Genomic DNA, 20,227 nt, shown 5'->3' with positions numbered 1-20,227 from the left:
GCTCACAGCAACCTCAAACTCCTGGGCTTAAGTGATCCTCCTGCCTCAGCCTCCTGAGTAGCTGGGACTAGAGGCACTTGCCATAATGCCTGGCTAATTTTTTGTTTCTATTTTTAGTTGCCCAGCTACTTTCTTTCTATTTTTAGTGGAGATGGGGTCTCATTCTTGCTCAGGCTGGTCTTGAACTCCTGACCTCAAGGGATCCTCCCACCTCGGACTCCCAGAGTGCTAGGATTACGGGCATAATCCACCATGCCTTCAATTTTTTAATATACTGAAAAACATATTAGGAGAATCCATTGATTGCTATCATGGTCAGCTTATCTCACATAAACCAAATTTCACGGAAAATATATCAGAATAGAAAATGTTCAAAATGTTGTAGGTAATGTTAGCAGTTAAAAGAATAACTGTCAGATTTTAACAGCATACATTTAATTGGTAACCCAGTGTTGTAGAGCATTTAATGTTCTTGATATGAAAAGATCTAAATTTAAGTCATGATCTAATTCATTCATTAAATACAACAAATATTGTGTTAACTGTGCTAAACCTGGTAAGAGCACTTTAAAAACCTTGTTCATAGTTCCTATTAGCATGACTTTTGGGATGTGATCATAGATCAGACAAAGCCTTAAGAGATATGGATAATCCAATAGATTTACATTAACTTAGTTTAGGAGAGCAATTTAAATATAAATTGAAGCAAGTTTGGAAATTATTCACAAATTTAGTGAGGACTGCAGACTTCAATGAGGAAAAGAAAAATCTAGATACTGACCTTCATGACTTGAATCTAAAGGATGTGGGCTGGCAGATCATCCCATTTGGAGGGAATACACTTGTAGATCCTACAGGCCTAGCAACTACTAAAGGGAGCTCTATTTGTCCCTCCTCATCTTAAAAAAAAATCACCCTGAAAAGTTATAGCTCTGGAAAATCCCAGACAAAATTTCTGGTTGATACACAACCTCAAAATTTACCTGGGAGGGTACCCCAAATTATTTGGGATAATATAATTGTTTCCTTTATAAAACTCAGGAAAATGTAGAATGAAGTGTAGAGGTAGTATTTTAAAATAGAGATTTAAAAATAGAGACACAGGCTGGGTGCAGTGACTCATGCTTGTAATCCCAGCACTTTTGGAGGCCGAGGTAGGAGGATCACTTGAGGCCAGGAGTTCAAGACCAGCCTGGGCAATATAGCAAGACCCTGTCTCTATAAAAACTGAAAAATAATTAGCTGGGCATTGTGGCATGCGCCTGTAGTCCCAGCTACTCAGAAGGCTGAGGCGGGAGGATCGCTTGAGCCCAGGATTTTGAGGCTGCAATGAGCTCTGATCATACCTCTGCACTCTAGCCAGGATGACAGAATGAGACCCTGTCTCAACAATCAAAAAAGACTGGAGAAGAGGATAAGGAGTACAGAGAATGAAGTGGAGAGTTTACATTTTCAGATAAAGAAATCAGAGAAGGCCTCATTGAGAAGACCTGACAGAGATGACAGCAAGCCATGTAGATACATGAGGAAAGAGTATTCCAGACAAAGAAAAAACTTAAGTGCAAAGGTCCTAATGCAGGAGTGTATCTGACATGTTCTAGGAATAGCATAGAGGCCACTGTGGCTGATACATAGAAAACTGGAAGAGTAAAAGCTTAGATTTGAGATTGGAGAGGACTTTGGCTTTTACTCTGAGTAAGATGGGGAGTCATTAGGGTTTTGAAGAGAGGAGGGTTATATTCTGACCTATGGTTTAAAATGATCATTCTGGCCCTAGTGTGAAGAATAAACAGTAGGGGCAAGGTCTGAAGGAGGGTGGCTAGTTGGAGGTTGTTGTAATAATTCAGGGGTGATATTAAGAGGTTGTGGTTTAGACCAGTGAGGTAAAGGAGGGGTGGTGAGAAATAGTTGACTTCATACTGCCACTCTCTTTGTACACACACACATACACACATAAAAAGAATATATTATATATTAACCTTTTATTATGGAAAATATTAAACATAAACAAAAGTGGACAAAAACAGTATAATGAGCTATCACGTACCTATCACTCAGCTTCAACAATTATCAACTATCAACTCAGGGTCAATCTTTTTTCATACAAACCTCCAACCACTTCCCTCCCTTCCCATATTATTTTAAGCATATACTAGACAACATGTCATTTCACCCTAAATATTTCAGTATATATCTCTAAAATATGAAGACTCTCATATTTTTAATATAACCACATTCCCATAATCACACCTAAAATATCAAATATCTAGTAAATGTTAAGTTTTCCAACTGTCTCATATATGTCTTATTTTTTTGTAATATGTTTGGATCAGGATCCACATAAGATCCACATATTGTGATGAGGTGATATGTCTTTTAAGTTTCTTTAATTTTTCATTCTTTTTTTTTAAAAGGGCCAGGGTTGGGGCGGGAGCCTCCGGCCTCCGTTTGGGCCCTCTGCCCGACGACCCCGGCTCCCAAGTCTCTTTTGATCTATAGGTTTTCTCCCTGACTCCATCTCTTTTTTTTCTTCCTTGTAATTTATTTGTTGAAGAAACTGGGTGGTTTATTCTGACTAAATATATTTTGAAGGTAGAGCAGACAGGATTTGTTAATGGATTAGAGTTGGGATGTGAGAGGGAAGAAAAAAAGGTGCCAAGGATGACACCAAGGTTTTAGGTCTGGGGATCAGGAAAGGGACAAATCTGAGATAAGGGAGCCTTTACCAGGAGCAGATTTGGGACAAAGATCAGAAGTTTGGTTTTGGCCTGTGAAGTCTGATCTACCTATTAGACATTCAAGTAGAGGATTTCATTTGACCATGAAATCCTTTTTTTCTTGGAGTATCTTGTGAGGACAGGGTTTTGAAGAATACTTGGAGGAAATACTGTTTTTGTTTTAATTACTCTTGACCACTGTTCTAACTTATAAAATACTAATTCTTTCTAGTAAAGTAGGGGGAAAATCCCACATTCTAGTCAACTTGCATTGAGAAGATGATCATATGTCTCAAGAGTCATAAGACAGTAAATAAAAAGGGACACTAAAACTGTTCCAGCAAAGAAAGATAACACTGGATTATTTCTTCTAAAATATTCAATCTAACAACTGATTTTTGAATAAAACCAAAAGGTGAAATGAAATTTCTTTCATCAATGGAGAGGGGAAGGAAAGGTTAAACTGATTTTTAAAAATGATTTGTAGATTAATACAGGCTGATTCAGAAACTACTTAGATTTGGGGTCTGAATTTCTTTTAAGAAATTTAATCTTGTTCCTACAGGCAGTCTGGAATTTGCTTCAGTTTGCATTTTGTGGGGGGAAAAAACACCACAAACCAAACCTACTTCAAAAGAAGAAGCTATTTCTACTATTTATAGTAGAAATAACAATCAGATAGAGGAAACCAAACATGGTATTCCAAAGATTGTGCTTAGTGGTTATAAAAAATGTGAGATACACACTCAAATTCCTGGCTCCCAGTGGTGATATGGAAAACCATTTTCCTCTTTTCACTATACTCAAATGCAGTCAAGAATCCTGGTTCCTACAGAAAGATAAAAGGAAATGGTCAAAGGTTATAAAATGATGGTTTTAATTTCAAATGCTGCTAAAAACTATATACTCGATTATCAAGGTCATCATTTCATATAAGCTATGGTTCATTTGTCTTTGAAGGCAGTACAAGATCATGGTTAAGAACACAGACTTTGGAGCCACCCTTTATAGATTCAAATTATGTCTCTAACACTTATTAATTGTATGATATGGGGTAAACTACTTAATCTTGCTGTACTTCAACTTCCTCTTTTGGGTCAAACAGGGATAATAATGTCTCTTTCTTAGGGTAGCTGTGAAGATTAAATGAGATATATTTATAGCACAAATCAGAAGGTTATTTTACTAAATCATTCAGTTGATTTCAGTCAATAGCATCATTTTTTTTCCAGCTCTAGAAGTTTTAAAGAGCACAGAAATTCCATTTTCATTACTCATGTAACAATATTTTTCACATGGCAGATACACTACATATTTGCTGATTAAAGAGGTACAGCTAATGCAGCAGAGGAACTGCATTAGCATTGGGAAAATGGTCCTAATGTCATCTAATGTGTTTCCCTCTTTCTTGTTTAACACTATGACAGTGGTTCTCAAACTTTGGAGAATTTGGGGAGGTGGATGGGCAAGCTCAGGCCCTATCCTATTTCAATGAGCCTGGCCTCTGTGTTCTCTATTAGCCACTCCAGGTGATTCTGATACATACCAATGTTTAGAACCATTGTACTATGAAATTAACTTCCTTTCTTTCTTTCCTTCTCTTTCTCTCTTTTTTCTCTCTCTCTCCTCTCTCTGTCTCTCTCTTAATCTCTTTCTCTCTCTTTCAGAATAAACAGCCTGGTGCAGTGGCCTCACGCCTGTAATCCCAGCAATTTGGGAGGTTAAAGTGGGAGGATTGTTTCAGGCCAGAAGTCTGAGACCATCCTGGGCAACATAGTGAGACCCCTTCTCTAAAAAAATAAAAAATAAAAATGAACAGCTTTGGTTTAGAAAGGAGAAGATTCTAGGTGCAGTAGTGGGTGCTGTGGAAGGAGAGGGATTCTTTTCTTTGGTAATGAGATTTAGGTTCCAAAGAAAAGAAGTCTAATGTCTAGGAGCTATAAAGTAGCAGTTTCCCCAATCCTGGGACTGCTCTAGGGCTTCCTTAGACACCCTGGCAGTCGTGGAACTGACTTGTGGGTACACCGACTGAGTGCACCCAGAAGCTAGAGCAATTGAGCTGAGTAGTTCATTTGGGTCCTCTCCAAGTTCAGTTCAGGATCTCATTGCTACTTGCATCAGTCTCCCGTTGTCACTGCCTCTGAAGAAAGAAAACAAATGGCTGTCCATGAAGAAAGCTTCTCAGACATGCTGGGAACATGACCCTCACGGAAAAAGGAGAAACGGAGAGTATTGTTCTTCTGTGAAGAGTCAGGCCTAGTACATTCCTATTTCCAGAGCCGGTACCTCTAGTGGTCCCCAAAAGTTCTACACAAAAGCTTTGGTCAAAGGTATGTATGCATTTGCCTGGCAGCTTGGCAGCTGCATGGCCTCCTTCCAGTCTGCAGGACCAGCTAGAAGGTATGAGTTAATTTAGCTCAGCTGCCTCAGTGAGCATATTCTTGGTCATATCTATCTCAAATGCACATATGTAGACCCAACCACTGTTTGTCTTTTGCTAACCCAATGCTCTCTTATTAATTGGCCTATATACTAGGAGAAAGTAACTTCTTTGGTACCAAGTGCTTTGCAAGAGCCATAGGTATGATATTTGAGGAGATGAGACAAAAATAAGGAGGAAGGTAAAAAACAAAGATGAAAAGGAGGAGGGAAGGCAGAGAAACAGAAAGCTGGAAAAAAGTAATATAAAGGGAAACTGAAAAGTTTGGGTAAAAATAATTACCTTTGTTAGTGTTCTAGGTCTCTTAATCCTTACCTCAATCCTTCAGAAATTAATTGCTGTTGCTTTGAAACTGAAGTGGTAAAAGGTTAACATGGGAAGTATAGTATATTGTGATCTACAGGAACTCAGAGTGCCCACAATTGTTTCTAGTGTTCATAATGAGAAAGGCAACAGAGATTCACAAGGCCCTTCTAAGCTAAAACAGCAAAGAATGGATTTTGCTTACAATAAGTTTGTTGGCTGCCTCTTTAATCTTGTCCACTTTGGCTTCTGAGAGTCCTTTGACATTGCATAGGGCTCTTCTTGTTGTCATTTGTATCCCTTTGATGGTACAGATTCCTACTGACTTTAGCTTCTTAATGTCAGCCACGTTCTGTGAATAAAAGAATGGGCACAGCAGATTGAGAAAATGCCAGCCTGAAAGGCTCCCATACTATGTCATGTGCTTTTGTGTCCATCTCCTTCCACCATGATGCCAATTTTATACAAGCAGCCAGGTGGAACCCACCCACCATGTAGCCAAATGTTCTGGAAATATCTGAGTAGAACATACTCAGCAGGCTGCCAAATGTTCTGACTGTGCCCTGATTTCCCAAGAATGTTAGTGAGACCATGGCAATGTAACAAGGAATTCAAAAGAAAAGTCTGTTGGTGGAAAAGCTGACAAATTTATCACACATTCACCCCCTCAGTTCAGCTCCTTCCTTCTACAAAACTTCATTACCAATATGTTCTTTTAAAATTTTTAAAGATTTTTTTCCTCTGCCCCTGGAGAATGCAAATAACTACATCACCAAAGGACCAGGATTTTCTCTTGCTTCTATTTTCTAAAACCAACTGAAAGAGATTAAAAGTGAGGGCTATAAAAGATAATGCCAGTGGAGTTCTACTATCAACTGATTGCTGTTGAAATCCGTCTAGTTTGTTACTCAGTCTGGATTTCTGCCAACAACACTTACTCCAGTCACCTGACATATAGAACTAAATTTTCTGTTAATAAAGGCTGGAGATGTCGACAGATGAGAGATAGATTGAGAGGGACCCTGAAACACCTCCAATTGGATCAGTAGTTCTCAATGGGGGGCAATTTTGCCCCCTGGGTACATTTGACAATGCCTGGAAACATTTTTGGTTGTCACAGCTGAGGGTTGCTACTGGCATATAGAGAGTGAGTAGAGGCCAGGGATGTTGCTATGCACCCTACAAAGCATAGGACAGCCCCTCGCAACAAAGAATTACCTAGCTTCAAATGTCAATAAGGCTGATGCTGAGAAAGTCTTGAGTTGAATCATTTAACACAGCATAGAAAAACTACTTACAATTCCATGTTTTTGTAACAGGTCAATGTCTTGAAACAAAGATTCCTAAAGGAGATGGAACAGAGAAAATGAAGTTTTGATTCTTCATATCCAACTACTTCACATCTTTTAGAGATTTGTTCAATACTATGAGTCACTGACAAATGTCTCAAATTCCACTTCTCTAGACAAATTGGGGTGGGATCAATAATGTTTTTTCAAACACATTGCTGCGGGGCCAGGCGAGGTGGCTCACACCTGTAATCCTAACACTCTGGGAGGCCGAGGCCGGAGGATTGCTTGCACTCAGGAATTGGAGACCAGCCTGAGCAAGAGACCCCGTCTCTACTAAAAATAGAAAAAATTAGCTGGGCATGGTGGCGCATGTCTGTAGTTCCAGCTACTCAGGAGGCTGAGGCAGGAGGATCGCTTGAGCCCAGGAGTTTGAGGTTGCTGTGAGCTAGGCTGATGCCATGGCACTCTAACCCGGGTGACAGAGCAAGGCTCTGTCTCAAAAAAAAAAAAAAAAAAAACCCCACATTGCTGCGTACTTAGAAGAATCTGCTTTGAAAGGGCTGGGAAGCCAATTACCTTTGTCATGTCCTTCATAAATTTTTAAAATCTTTAACCAAAGGAATGGAGCAACATTTGACCTATTTTAAATGTTTTCTCAACCTTCTTCCCCTTCAGATCTTGAACTCCTTCTTCTAGGACCAGGCTGCTATTTGGTACCAGAGTGTGTAGGTACCAGTACGGCCATACCAGTTGTTAAGTTATTAAAATACTTTCATACCAGTTGTTAAGTAGCTAATCTTAGCACCCCTTGCCAAACAAGTTGTTACATATTTGTTATCTATAACTATGTCTTATTTCTACTTTCAGTTTCTAAAAATAGTAGCTAACAGAGAAGGAACTTGATTTTTGTGGAATGACTGAATGTCTACATATCTTTGAACATTCTGGTCATACCTCTTCATCTTGGAATCCTGGTTCTTCCAGCACGACTTGATCCTCCTTCATATTGAAAGGTAAGCAGTAGAAAAATAATCAACTCTGGGAAAATAAATACCGTTTAAGAAGTAGTTGTAGAATCACCAAGGACCAGAAGGACAACAAGAAAAACATTTAGTTTGGAAAGACTGGGCTGGCCTATCTTTCTGCTGGGCATGTGGCATTATTTCTTTTGTGGGTGTGTCCAAGGGGTAGGGGGGCTTGTTAGGTTTCTTCTCTCTTTCCTCCACGCTGCTCACTTTTTATCTTCTGTTTCTATCACACAATCAATCATGATTGTATGATGTCTTTATTGTTGCCTTGGAATGTTATTTAGAATTGCATATTGCTATTAACCTTTCATGTATATGTTTAGCAACAACCCTCTAAGAACCCTGACGTTATGTCATTCTTCCTTGTATCCTCCCTGGCACCTTGAACTCAGTCTGTTCTCAATAAATAGATTTTATTTTTCTCATATATGATGAATGCCTTCCCGCTTGCTGATTATGAATGGGCGCTCTTATGACATGTATCTTTTTGTTTCATACGACATTAGCTATACTTTCACAGTATTTACTAGTTTCATGATTTTTTTAAGATTTAAAAATATGGTGGATACACAATATTATACTATTAGAGCCAATTGGCAGTTAATCTTTTATTTAACATTGTGGAAGTTTGGGGTTTTTTAAATTTTAATTTAATTTAATTTTTACCTTCCCCAGCCTCTTTTTTTTAAATTTTTAATTCTCAGGAATCCACAACGGATGACCGTGTTCATTACAATAAAATGTAGTCCAAATAATTATTTCCTTGGTCTATTCCATTTCCTTGTTTGATATCAAAGTCGGGGTCGGACGGCAGCAGGCAGGGAACAAACTGCTAAGGCAGCGGTCTGGTCCCACCACCTCGCACCTCCCCACAGCTGAGTGCCGAGGCAAAAGACACAGTTTGGCCGGGATCCCTCAGATGTAAGCTACATGCACGAGCACCCCAAATTCCACACTGACTGTCCCCTTGAACAAAAAAACCCTACCATCCATTTTTCCTCCCCCGTGATAAAGTGAAAAGATTGTCCCATCTTTCTCAAGTAGCAATTGATGGGGTCTAAAGCAGGGCTCCCAGGCATCGCGGTTCAAGGCGACCGGAGCTGTCCCCTTGCGGTGGGGGGAGCGTGGCCAGGTCGCCCTCGACGCCGCACTCAGCAGGAGCCCAGGTCAGCACCCGCCGCCCGACACTTTCCTGACCCCGGATTCCCTCGTGAGGAGGCTGAGGCGGCCTCTCCAAGACTTAGGTCCGATTTGATTTAGAACCAGGAGGCTGGAAGTCCCTCGGGATCGCTGAGGTTCCTTCCAGGGGGTGGGGCGGACGCGCAAAGGCGCCGGCCCCGGCCCAGCAACGATCGCCAAGGATTACCAGAAAAAGGGGCGAGAAAGCGTTCTCGAAACCTTGTTTTCCCTCAGATTCTTCACACGTTTCCCTTTTTGCCACCCATCCCCCTCGTACCCACAGTCTCCCCGAGATTTTCGAGATGAATCCCTTCTGCCCCGCGCCGGGGCTTTCCCGTCCGCAGCTGACAGGATTCTAACTCAGCCCCAGATCGCCGAGACTGGCCAACAGCGCACAGCTGACCACAGCGTTTGGCGCCAAGCGAGGAGGGCGGGGCGAGGGCGAGGGCGAGGGCGGGCCCACGGGGGGGGAGGGGAGAACCCGGGGCGTGGCATGGTGGTGGGCGGGGCGGATACCGAGGGGCGGGACGAGGCCCTAGGGGAAGGGAAGACCGAGAGCCTGCGGGGAGGCGCGCTGGGGTGAGGGAGGGCGCTGTGGAGCAAGTGTGTGGAGGAGAGGGGTCTTCTTGGGAGGGAGCTCAGGCTTCCCTCCAGCAGAGCCCAGTGCTGAAGTCCGGGAGAGGACTCCGAGGCGGGGGCTACTGGGGTGGAAGACCTCGGGGCGGGGGAGGGGTGCTGAGCGCAGGTGGCTGACGTGGGCGAGAGGTGACCTGCAGATGCTCATCGTGATCAAGAGCCTCGGTTTAGGAGTCAATAAGGGGGTCCTTGTCCCCTAGCCTAGGGCTTTCCCTTTCCAGTTTTTCATACCTCGCTTCGTGAACTGTCCCTCCCACCTCAGTGCTGCTAATTTCCCTCTCTTCTCTGCGCCTCTCTTACCATTTGCCACTCTCTTGTCTGTGATTGAGACACCCAAGGCCCATTCAGGATAGAAAGTAATTTTTCTTTGTCTTAGCTTGAAATTTAAAATAGACCGCAGAAGCCAAACATATTTTGGTTCAGCTTTTAAATAGAAGTTTCAGGCCAGCCTTCGTGCCAGCAGAGCCATCTCTGGCAGCGTCATCCTCCTCCCCTGAAATGGAGACTGTTGAGGAGAGTCATGAAACATTTGAAAGAGCATCTGTTGAGGTGGAGGCTGTGATGGATCTTGGATGAATATCTGTGCAAACAGTTCTTTGGGTTCAAGACCTAGTACAGAGCGACCCTTTTTCTTCTGTCTGAATCATTTTGCTGGAATAAATAGCAAAACATTTCCACAATAGCAGTTGGCATTTTGTAGAACTCTCCGCCCCAGGTGGATTGTTTAAAGAGCAGACAAATAACTGCCATTGTGCTTCAAAATCTGTTATTTTCCAGAAACATATTCTTTCCTTCTTGTTAAATGGAAATTAATGCCCATTTTGGGGAGGAACTGGATAGTGATGACAGGCTTTCACTCTGAGGCCTCACCTAAAATAATTATAGTAACTTTTGAGCAACTTGTTAGATGAAGACATCAACAGTGTACAGAAGAGCTGCAAAGAGCACAGCAAGATGATTTAGGGAAATTTAACATATGTAGTTTGGTGTAGTGACAGCTGGGAGACAGAAATGTTCATAATATTTGAAGGTTGTGTGCAGTACACTAAAAGAAAGAAACTGAAATGAGCTGGGTAATGACAAATTCATGAATTGAGGATAAAAAAATCTTGTTTGGATATTATATTGATGGCTACATACAACTTTAAACATATTTTAAAACAAAAACAACAACAAAAGCGGGGGTCATTAAAAAGTGCACACGAAGACCTTTCCACTCAAATCAGGACAAAAAAGAAAAGATTAGTCTGTTATATTATACAAAAATTCTGAATGTGATGAAGGTGGCATTTGAAACCAGTGCAGAAATGATGAATTCAGTGATTGGTGTTGGAACAACTAGGTAACCATCTGGAAGAAAAATAAAGTTGGAACAAGTACCAAAATAAATTCTACTTTATACCAAAATAAATTCCAGATTGATCAAAAAATTAAATCTGAATAATAAAATAATAAAAATGCTAGAAGAAAATATGGGACATTCATAATTATTTCATAATAAGAAAAATCTTTTTAAGTATGATACGAAATTCAGAAGCCATGAAAGACTTCTAAGTACACCTATATTAAAAAATATATCCTGCATGGCAAAATTCCACTTTCCTATCTACAATATAGGATAGCTATAGGCAAGCCAGAGCTTTTGCGTCAATTATTAACTGGATAATATAGCTTGTCCAATTTTTCAAATCCTTCTGGGAATCCACAACTTCTTTATAAAATTTAAAAATTTGGTGTCATTTTTATGATATTCTAAGAAATAAAAAAACAGGCAGTGGGATTATAAAATCTGAATTTTAAACCATTACACTTTACTGCCCCTCTGTGGACAATCACCTTATAACCAAATAGAGGCACATGATTTCAGTGCATACAGTTGGGCTTCCTCAAACTAGTGCCTGTGGATATATATTCTTGGACTTTCAAGAGCTCAAATTTGAGAAATGCTTTAGTAGAGAACTAAAGAATGAAGGTTTATTACACACATACAAAAGAATTTCATTGGGTATAATTCCAGTTAAACATATTTTAGTTCATTCAGAAAATATTTATTGATTTCCTACTATTTGTCAGTCACTGTGCCAGTGTAACTACATCAGACCAATCTGGTTCTACTTTTATGTAACAAAGTTGTGATTTTTTTCAGTTGCCATGACAGTAACCTGAGCATGCCCTGATGAACTGAGCATCCAACTGCAGGTAGAACTTAAGTGTTCAGACCCAATGGGGACTGAATTAAGAAATGGCACCTCGGCTGAGCGTGGTGGCTCACGCCTGTAATCCTAGCACTCTGGGAGGCGGAGGCGGGAGGATTGCTTGAGCTCAGGAGTTCGAGACCAGCCTGAGCAAGAGCGAGACCCCGTCTCTACTAAAAATAGAAAGAAATTAGCTGGACAACTAAAAATGTATATAGAAAAAATTAGCCGGGCATGGTGGTGCATGTCTGTAGTCCCAGCTACCTGGGAGGCTGAGGCAGGAGGATCGCTTGAGCCCAGGAGTTTGAGGTTGCTGTGTGCTAGGCTGATGCCACGGCACTCTAGCCCAGGCAAGAGAGTGAGATTCTGTCTCAAAAAAAAAAAAAAAAAAAGACAAAAAAAGAAACGACACCTCATGGCAGAATCCAGAATCCAATCAGATCAAGCCTTGGTGTCATTCATGGCATGATCCAGTCAGATCCAGTCAGATCACTACTCCTGGTATCACCCCATTGCAAGATCTAATCATATCATGCCTCACATCGCTCTGCATATAAAACCTGCCCAGCCTGCCAGCTGCAGAGCCAGATTTGAGCCTGACTTGAGCCTATCTCCTTGCTGGGGTGCCTGGCAAAAAACCTTTCTCACTGCAAAAATCCAGTGCTTTGTGTTTGGCTTTCTGTTGCATGTAGGCAAACGGCCCAGTTCAGTTTGGTGACATTAGGTGTTGAGTGCTAGGGATTCAATGACAAACAAGATACCAACTTTAGAGGGAGCTATAGATGAATATATAGGCAATTACAGTAGGTACTACTGTGATAGTACTGTACTACTAGAGTCCACCTCTCTGCTTTTCAACAATAATTCTCCACAGATATTTTCACTTTTCTACATAGTATGGGCTTTATGACTAAATAACAAATAGCTCTGGACAGAGATTCAGAAACAGCTTCCCTGAAGCCCTTTGCTCACATTCTGAAGGTAATAAAACTTAAAAACACCTTTCCCTCTCCTCTGGAGACATTTGCTTATATTCTAGGGTTGTAAAAACCTAGGGACTTTTCACTCTCCTCCCTAGAGAGGATTTGTTTACTTGAGAGAGTAAAGGGCTCTCTCTCCCCCTCTCTCTGGCTGCCCTATCTAACTCCAAGTCCCATACTATGGGGGTTCTTTTCTTTTCTTTTTTTTTTTTTTTGAGACAGAGTCTTGCTCTGTTACCCTGGCTAGAGTGCCGTGATGTCAGCCTAGTTCACAGCAACCTCAAACTCCTGGGCTCAAGCGATCCTCCTGCCTCAGCCTCCCGAGTAGCTGGGACTACAGGCGTGTGCCACCACACCTGGCTAATTTTTTTTTTCTCTTTTTAGTTGCCCAGCTAATTTCTTTCTAGTTTTAATGGAGACAGCGTCTCCCTCTTACTGAGGCTGGTCTTGAACTCTGACCTCAAGCGATCCTTCTGCCTTGGCCTTCCAGAGTGCTAGGATTACAGGCGTGAGGCACTGTGCCCAGCCAGGGGTTCTCTTCTTGTGGTACAAACCCTGCCACATGTTCATATCGCATCACCCCATGGGGACCCGGGGTGCGGGGAACCAGTGCTAAGATGCTGTGTGAGCAATAACTGTCTGCTTTCTGAGCCAGTCAGAATACATTATATCTACATCTATCTATATCTGTATCTATATCTCAACTCATGTCCCCCAATCAACAATTAGCTGCTTTTCATATGTTTTGGAAAGTGGAAATTTTATTTTATGTCTTTCCTAAACCGTCCTGGGAAGTAACTGCTTGATGCTCCATAGCTCCCAGTTATGCCTCTGGGTCATTTCTTGTTTCCCTGCTCACCGGCAAGTCCTGGATACAGTTCCCTCAACAGGATATGCAGCTCTTTCCCCACCGATGCCATTGGAGAGATTGATGTGAGTCAGCCCACCTTCCCTCCCCTTCTTTGTACTGTCCTTTCTTCGCCATAATATCACTCAAAGCTGAAAGGCACACTAGATTTTATTGAAACATTGTGGTATATAAAGGAAAATAGGTATGTATGCTAGAGAGTTTCTAAAAATTAATGTTCAAATTGTTAAAATAATAACATACTTTAAAACTTAGTTTTCCTTAAGCCTTCAATATTTTATTTACAAATCTAATACATTTCAATAATTACTTTCATGAGGAGCTTCGATCAATGTTTCACCAACTCATTCAAAAGACCAAATTCCCTTAAACCAATGGTCCCATTTACAACTAATTAAATTCCATCAAACAATTTTAAATAGCAGTATTAACTTTAGTATATTTGAATTTCTTCTGTTGCCTGACCTGATCAGCGAATCTTTCAAAGTACTTAAACTACTCTATTGAAGTTTAACTAATTTAACTTACAAATACAGTGACTCCCAGGACCTCATAAATATTCTATACTTTTATAAAATTATCTTACACCTTTCAACTAAAAATATCTAATTTTAAGTCAGTTATTCAACTGCATATTTTAATATGGAATCACAAGACTAGTCTGTTAGATCCTCAAATTTGACAAATTCTCTTAACTAAATACAATCATTTTCAATATAAATATACACAGATTATTCCTAACTGGCATGAGCACTTTATCATCTCTGTATTTAATTCTGAATTTTCACTTCACCTCCAAGGAACTGGTTTACATTTTTCAGTTACTACCCCAAACAAGTTAGATCTATTATCCTAGGAGACTAGAGTGGTTGGGACATGAAATCTTTGGCTGCCTATGTTCAGGACTTTTCCGAGTGTGCTAGAATGTTACATTGTTTACCAAATGTAAATTTTCTCAGTCTGAGGGGAAATCTTTTTAATAAGTTAAATTCATGGGGTGGTGGCAGTCTCTTATGGAGAAGTTCTAGCTCCTAACCCGACTCTCCTGCTCTCAGTTCTTCCCTCCTGAAAAATATTTTCGTCTTCTAACCCATGCCATGTGAATCTCTACTTATCTTTGGGTACTTCACCCTATGTTCAAAAAGATGTTCATCTTATTGCAGAATACATTCTTCTCCACTACCCAGTATGTTTTACCCAGGTCTGAGTAATTCTATCTAAAATAATGTTCTATTTACACTCATAATTCAGCAAATACTTATTGAGCTCCTACTTTGTGCCAGTTACTATTCTAGGCGCTGAGTAAGCCCCCAGGAGCCTTCAGAGGACATTCACCAATGGTTGATGATATCCTATGGGTCTAGAATGGTCTGGGGGAGCCAAAAGCTGGTGTTCATGTTTCTCGCTGTGGTCCAGGGAAGTTGGGGCCCATCAGCTTTGTCCCCTTCTGAGATCTTCCCACCACTGTGAAATGTTATTCCTCCAAGTATTCAGCAAGAAGTTGTTGGACTACCCTCCAGACCCTCCAAAGACAGACATGACTTCTAACACAGTATGGTTCAAACCCATAAAAGAAAAATGTTTTTCTCCCTTCCTCATTGTTGCATGGCCATCTCTCATGTAATGAAGTCAGTACTTCACAGTATTACAAAGAGCCATATTCCCTTTCTTTATCTCCATTTTCAAATTGTGCCCCTTTAAGAAGACGACACTCGTAGCCTACTGCTGAGTCCTACATCTCTCAGTGGCTGCTCTCCTGGCTAGAGGTTTAAAATGACTGCTCTTTGTAAAGAGTTGATTAAATTCTTAACCTAGGTCCTTATCTTATTCTCCTCCAGTTACAAGAATAAATGCAGGATGTTGTGTGGTAGTTGGATCTAGAGTCCAGACTAGATTCAGGTGCAATTATTTGGTAAGACTATTTGATAGGTGGTGCTATGGTCTGCCATTAGAAGGCATTTCGTGGCTGTTTATCTTTTGGGGATGTTAGCAGCCATTGATGATCAACCTAGATCATTAATTCATTAGAGGTTGCAAAATGGAAATATTTTAATCCTATCATTCTTTCTTAATTTATTAGGTGGACTATTTCTAAAGAGAAACTTCCCCTCATCTACTATTTGGTTACCTTGTAATATAGTTAATATGGGAATGGCATGATAAATACTGGTATCTGCTCTTTATTTACCAGTTTTCAAAATAATGCATTGGTTCCCTAGTATCCTTTAATGGTGACTAATTAGTTTATTTATTTTTTATTTTAGAGATGGGGTCTTGCTTTGTTGCCCAGGCTGGAGTGCAGCAGTGTGTTCATAGCTCACTGCAACCTCCAATTCCTGAGCTTGAGCAATCCTCCTGCCTCAGCCTCCCAAGTAGCTGGGACTATAGGTGTGTGCCACCATGCCTGGCCAACTGTTTGTATTTTAAACATAAAATTCACCTTCAATTCATAAGCAATTCAAAATCAGGATGATAGGATTTTAATTTCATCTCTTCTAGGTCAACATCTGAATTTCTTCTCTTTTATGCTGAGAATATTGCTTCCCAGCAACACTGGGAATGACAGAATGAGAATATCACACAATTACTCATTTGCATTATTCCACACTACAGTAAATGCTTTTTAAATGTTAGTTCTCTTTCATGCTCTACCTCCCTCCCCTTATAAAGGGCAAAGAATTCTTCCCCATAATTTTCCCTTCTGATATTTACAAGAACAGAGGCAGGCCTTTTCATCCTTAACTTCCTAAGGGGCCCATGGTTATAAGTCCTCAGTAATTTCTGGAAGAGGTCTGTATAGGGATGATCTTGGACACAAGCTGTGCAAGGAATCGTCCTGAGAGAGGGCAGTGCAGTTTGTCCTGGGCCCAGAAAACCAAGAGACCTTCTTCCTCGGCGGTGGCGAATGGTAGAGGTGGACAGGCAACAGGCAATTACAACCCATTATGGGACTGCAAAATGGCTGCTGGAACTTGCAGGGGCACTCGTGCCAACCTTGCTGCTGGTGTATTAGGGAAGGCTTCCAAGAGGAGGGGATGTCTAAGCAGCCCTTTGGGAGAGACTTCACTGACAGGCACAAGCCCAGGGGCCAGTTTGTGGAAGGGCACACAGCTGGGCTGAGGGGCTTGGGTGCTATCATTTGAGCCTTAGGGGTGACCTGGTCTGTGTTAGAACAGCCCACCTGGCACAGCCAAGAGGGAAGAAATGGTGGTGGTGGAAGGCTTCCCTCCTCTTGAAAGCCAAGAGTATACTTTCTAAGAACAATTATAACAACAATAATGATGATAATAGCTTGTGGCAATTCCTAAGTGAAAGATACTGTGCCCAGAACTTTACATAAATTATTTTATCCAACCACCACAACAAGCCTCCTAGTAAGCATCCCCTTTCTGCATCCAAGAAAGCAAGTTCAGAAAGGTCAAGTTGCATTGCTACTTAGCTGAAAGTCAAACATCCATTATGAAGCAGGGCAGGGATTCAAAGGCTTGCATTTTCTCATGCCAGAGCTTGAGCTCTTACCCTATTACCCTTCCTCCACTCCTTCACCTGGGTAATATTCTCCACAGGGGTCACCAAGAATTATATTCAGGAGTCAATTGAAGATGTATATCTGAGGGAGAAGCCATACGTCCCAAGAATCCACTTACTTGCTTCTTGGTTCAGGCAAACAGCCATCTGCACCATTTCTTCCCTCTTGGCTGTGCCAGGTGGACTGTTCTAACACTGACCAGGTCTCTCCCTTGTGCCCTGAGGCTCAAATGATATTTAATAGCACCTGAGCCCTTCAGCCCAGCTGCGTGCCCTCCACAAACTGGCCCTGGGGCCTGCACCTCTCAGCGAAGTCTCTCCTGAAGGGCTGCTGCACGCTGGCTTCACCTGCCTTGGTTTTTCTCGGATTCCACACAGATTTCTATAAAAGCATTAAAGTATTTATTGGTTTACACATCCTTCTCCCTCTTCCAGATTGTGAGCCTTGTAATGTCAGGGGCTGAGTCTTTATTTATCTCTGTATCCCCAGGGCCTAGCACAGGGATGGTACAGAATAGATAGATACCTAACAAATACTTACTAAACCTCTCCAAACCCCAGTTTCCTCCTAGGAGAAATGGAGGTAATGATATCCACCTCACAGGGCCCCCAGGAGGGTTAACTGAGATAATGTCTAAAACAGATTTAGCAGAGCACTAGATACATAGTAAGTACTTGATAAATAACATCATCTATGATTACCACTATTATGTTATACAACAATATCAGACATTCTATAGTGTTATTAATAAATAAGCGAATTAAAGAATTAGTAAGTGAACACATATATGATTAATGTAAATTGATTTAAATAGTGACTTTGGCCCACAGTAGGAGTGAACTTTAATATTCTTTGTCCCAGGGACTAGGAATGACTAAATGTGTCTCTATTTGTGGTATTGTTTTTTTGTTTTGTTGTTTCTGTTCTAGATTGAATCAGATGCAACTACGGGCTTTACCTATAAAGCTTCTCTCAGTTCTTGGACAAGGATTCATTCAGGCGAGCTGGCAGGTGAGAGGCTCAGGGTGAATACCTCCTTTTTCTTCATTGCTGTTGACTTCTTGGTGATCTCTGCCTCTCTGTGGATGAACCATAAAGACATAAACAGAAACATATTAAAAAACCAGTGTGATCAAGAGAAAGAAGAAGGGAATCCCTGTGATCATGTAAACAGCCTAGAAATCAACCACCCAGGTGGAGCAGTTAGAAGGCTGGAAATGAAATTGACAGGTGTAAAGTGAACGTACTGGGAGGAGATTTATACAACCAACAGAGAATTTGGAGATGAATTGTGATAAGTACATCTGAAAAATAAAACAACCAAGCAAGGAAACAGGCAAATAAAAATAAATAAATAAATAGACTTAGTTCCAGGGATAGCAAAAGTTTTGCAAGAAAAGAAAAATAACCATAGTACACTCCATGGCTCAGCTGGCGAAGTGTTGATGGTATCATGTTGGTTAATGATCCAACCAAAATTGCAATATAAAGCCACCAGGAGGATGGGAGATGGGAAGTGTGTGCATACGAGAGAGACAGCCCAGCCCTCCTCTTTCCCAGCGAGAGCTCAACAGGTAATGCCTGAGTAAAAGAGTAAATGCATGAATAAATGTGGCCCAAGCACACTCGGCCTAGGAAAAATGATAATAGGATCTTCCCCTATGGTAGAATAGTGATTTCTATTTCTCAGTCTTTGGCCACAATTTTCGTTTTTTGGAGACAGAGTCTCGCTTCAGCGCCCAGGCTAGAGTGCCCTTGCTGATTCTGGTCTTGAACGCCTGACCTCAAGCCATCCTCCTGCCTTGGCCTCCCCGAGTGCTAGGATAGGCAAGAGCCACCCACCCGGCCTTCTTTTTTTCATGTCGTCCCACCCCACCTGGTAGCAGAAACAGCACAGCTTCTGCGGGGGCTTCCTAGTTGCAGTTTACAGCATTCGTTGGAGCTTGGAAGTGAGAGGGGAGAAATGTTCAACTTCTGTTTCTCTTCTCTTTCCCTTTCTGACTTTTCCTTCCTGTGGGGAAACAAGAAGACATCAACAAAAAACAGTTCAAAAGTTCAGTATGATTCCTTTTTTTTTTTTTTTTGAGACAAAGTCTCACTCTTTTGCCCAGGCTAGAGTGCTGTGGCATCAGTCTAGCTCACAGCAACCTCAGACTCCTGGGCTCAAGCAATCCTTCTGCCTCAGTCTCCGGAGTAGCTGGGACTACAGGCATGCGGCGCCATGCCAGGCTAATTTTGTCTATAAATATTTTTAGTTGTCCAGCTAATTTCTTTCTCTTTTTTTAGTAGAGACGGGGTCTCGCTCTTGCTCAGGCTGGTTTCGAACTCCTGAGCTCAAACAATCCGCCTGCCTCGGCCTCCCAGAGTGCTAGGATTACAGGCGTGAGCCACCGCGCCCGGCCTCTAGTATGATTTCTTGAAAGGTTTTGCCAGTGAGCAGTGGTGCAGCCGGCGGTCATCCTCACATGCCCAGAAGATTGTGGGCGTGCTTCTGCCCCGAAAGCAAGTGGCCATGTAGGACAGAGTGCACCACACAGGCTTCCATGTCCCGCCAGCTCCACCCTCTGCAAGCACCCACAGGAGCACTGCCACGTGGGAGTTGTACCTGGGCTCGAAAACCTCTCGGCTGCAGGCAGTCACATCAAGGGGTGGAGGTGAATAGGGTGATCTTGCACCAGACTGTACCACCCCATTGAAGGTGACATCCCTCTGGTGTTACAGCGACCGATCCCAGAGGGAATAACCGAGCGGCACGCGGAGAGTTGGAGAGTCAGCGTTTATTCGCCAGTGGGTTCAGAGGGGACTCACCACCAAATTCTGAGCATCGCTTCCTCATTTTTGTCAGATTTTATACTTTTTTTTGGGTTACATACAACCAATAGCATGTAAGTACAAGCAGTTGACCAATCAGCAACAGGATTAAAAGATAACCAATTAGCAGTGATTATTGCAGGCTTTTGCTTTGCTATAGGCTTATACCTTTGCTTAGTTATTTTGTGGTTTAGCGCAGAATTTCCCAGAAGTTTCCCAACACCCTTTCTCAGAAGTTCCCCTAACATT

General features: G+C 41.7%; 2 protein-coding genes across 2 annotated transcripts in view; both read right to left on the bottom strand.

Moving 5' to 3' along the window:
- DMC1 (DNA meiotic recombinase 1) overlaps positions 1-7,757 on the bottom strand; it is a 34,635-nt gene extending 26,878 nt beyond the window's left edge. Inside the window, exons 1-4 of the mRNA XM_012637980.1 lie at positions 7,707-7,757; positions 6,759-6,803; positions 5,666-5,812; positions 3,460-3,546 (exon numbers count right to left, since the gene is read on the bottom strand). Of these exons, the coding sequence (XP_012493434.1) occupies positions 3,460-3,546; positions 5,666-5,812; positions 6,759-6,803; positions 7,707-7,757 (330 nt within the window). The remainder of the gene's footprint in view (positions 1-3,459; positions 3,547-5,665; positions 5,813-6,758; positions 6,804-7,706) is intronic.
- Positions 7,758-19,091: 11,334 nt separating this feature from the next.
- Positions 19,092-20,227, bottom strand: part of FAM227A (family with sequence similarity 227, member A) — a 50,566-nt gene continuing 49,430 nt past the window's right edge. Inside the window, exon 13 of the mRNA XM_012637979.1 lies at positions 19,092-19,180. Within this exon, the coding sequence (XP_012493433.1) occupies positions 19,092-19,180 (89 nt within the window). The remainder of the gene's footprint in view (positions 19,181-20,227) is intronic.

This window comes from Propithecus coquereli, unplaced genomic scaffold, assembly GCF_000956105.1.
Source record: "Propithecus coquereli isolate 6110/MARCELLA unplaced genomic scaffold, Pcoq_1.0 Scaffold126, whole genome shotgun sequence".
Taxonomy (NCBI): domain Eukaryota; kingdom Metazoa; phylum Chordata; class Mammalia; order Primates; family Indriidae; genus Propithecus; species Propithecus coquereli.
Note: the sequence above shows the minus strand (reverse complement) of the source record. Positions and strands in the feature narration are given on the sequence as shown.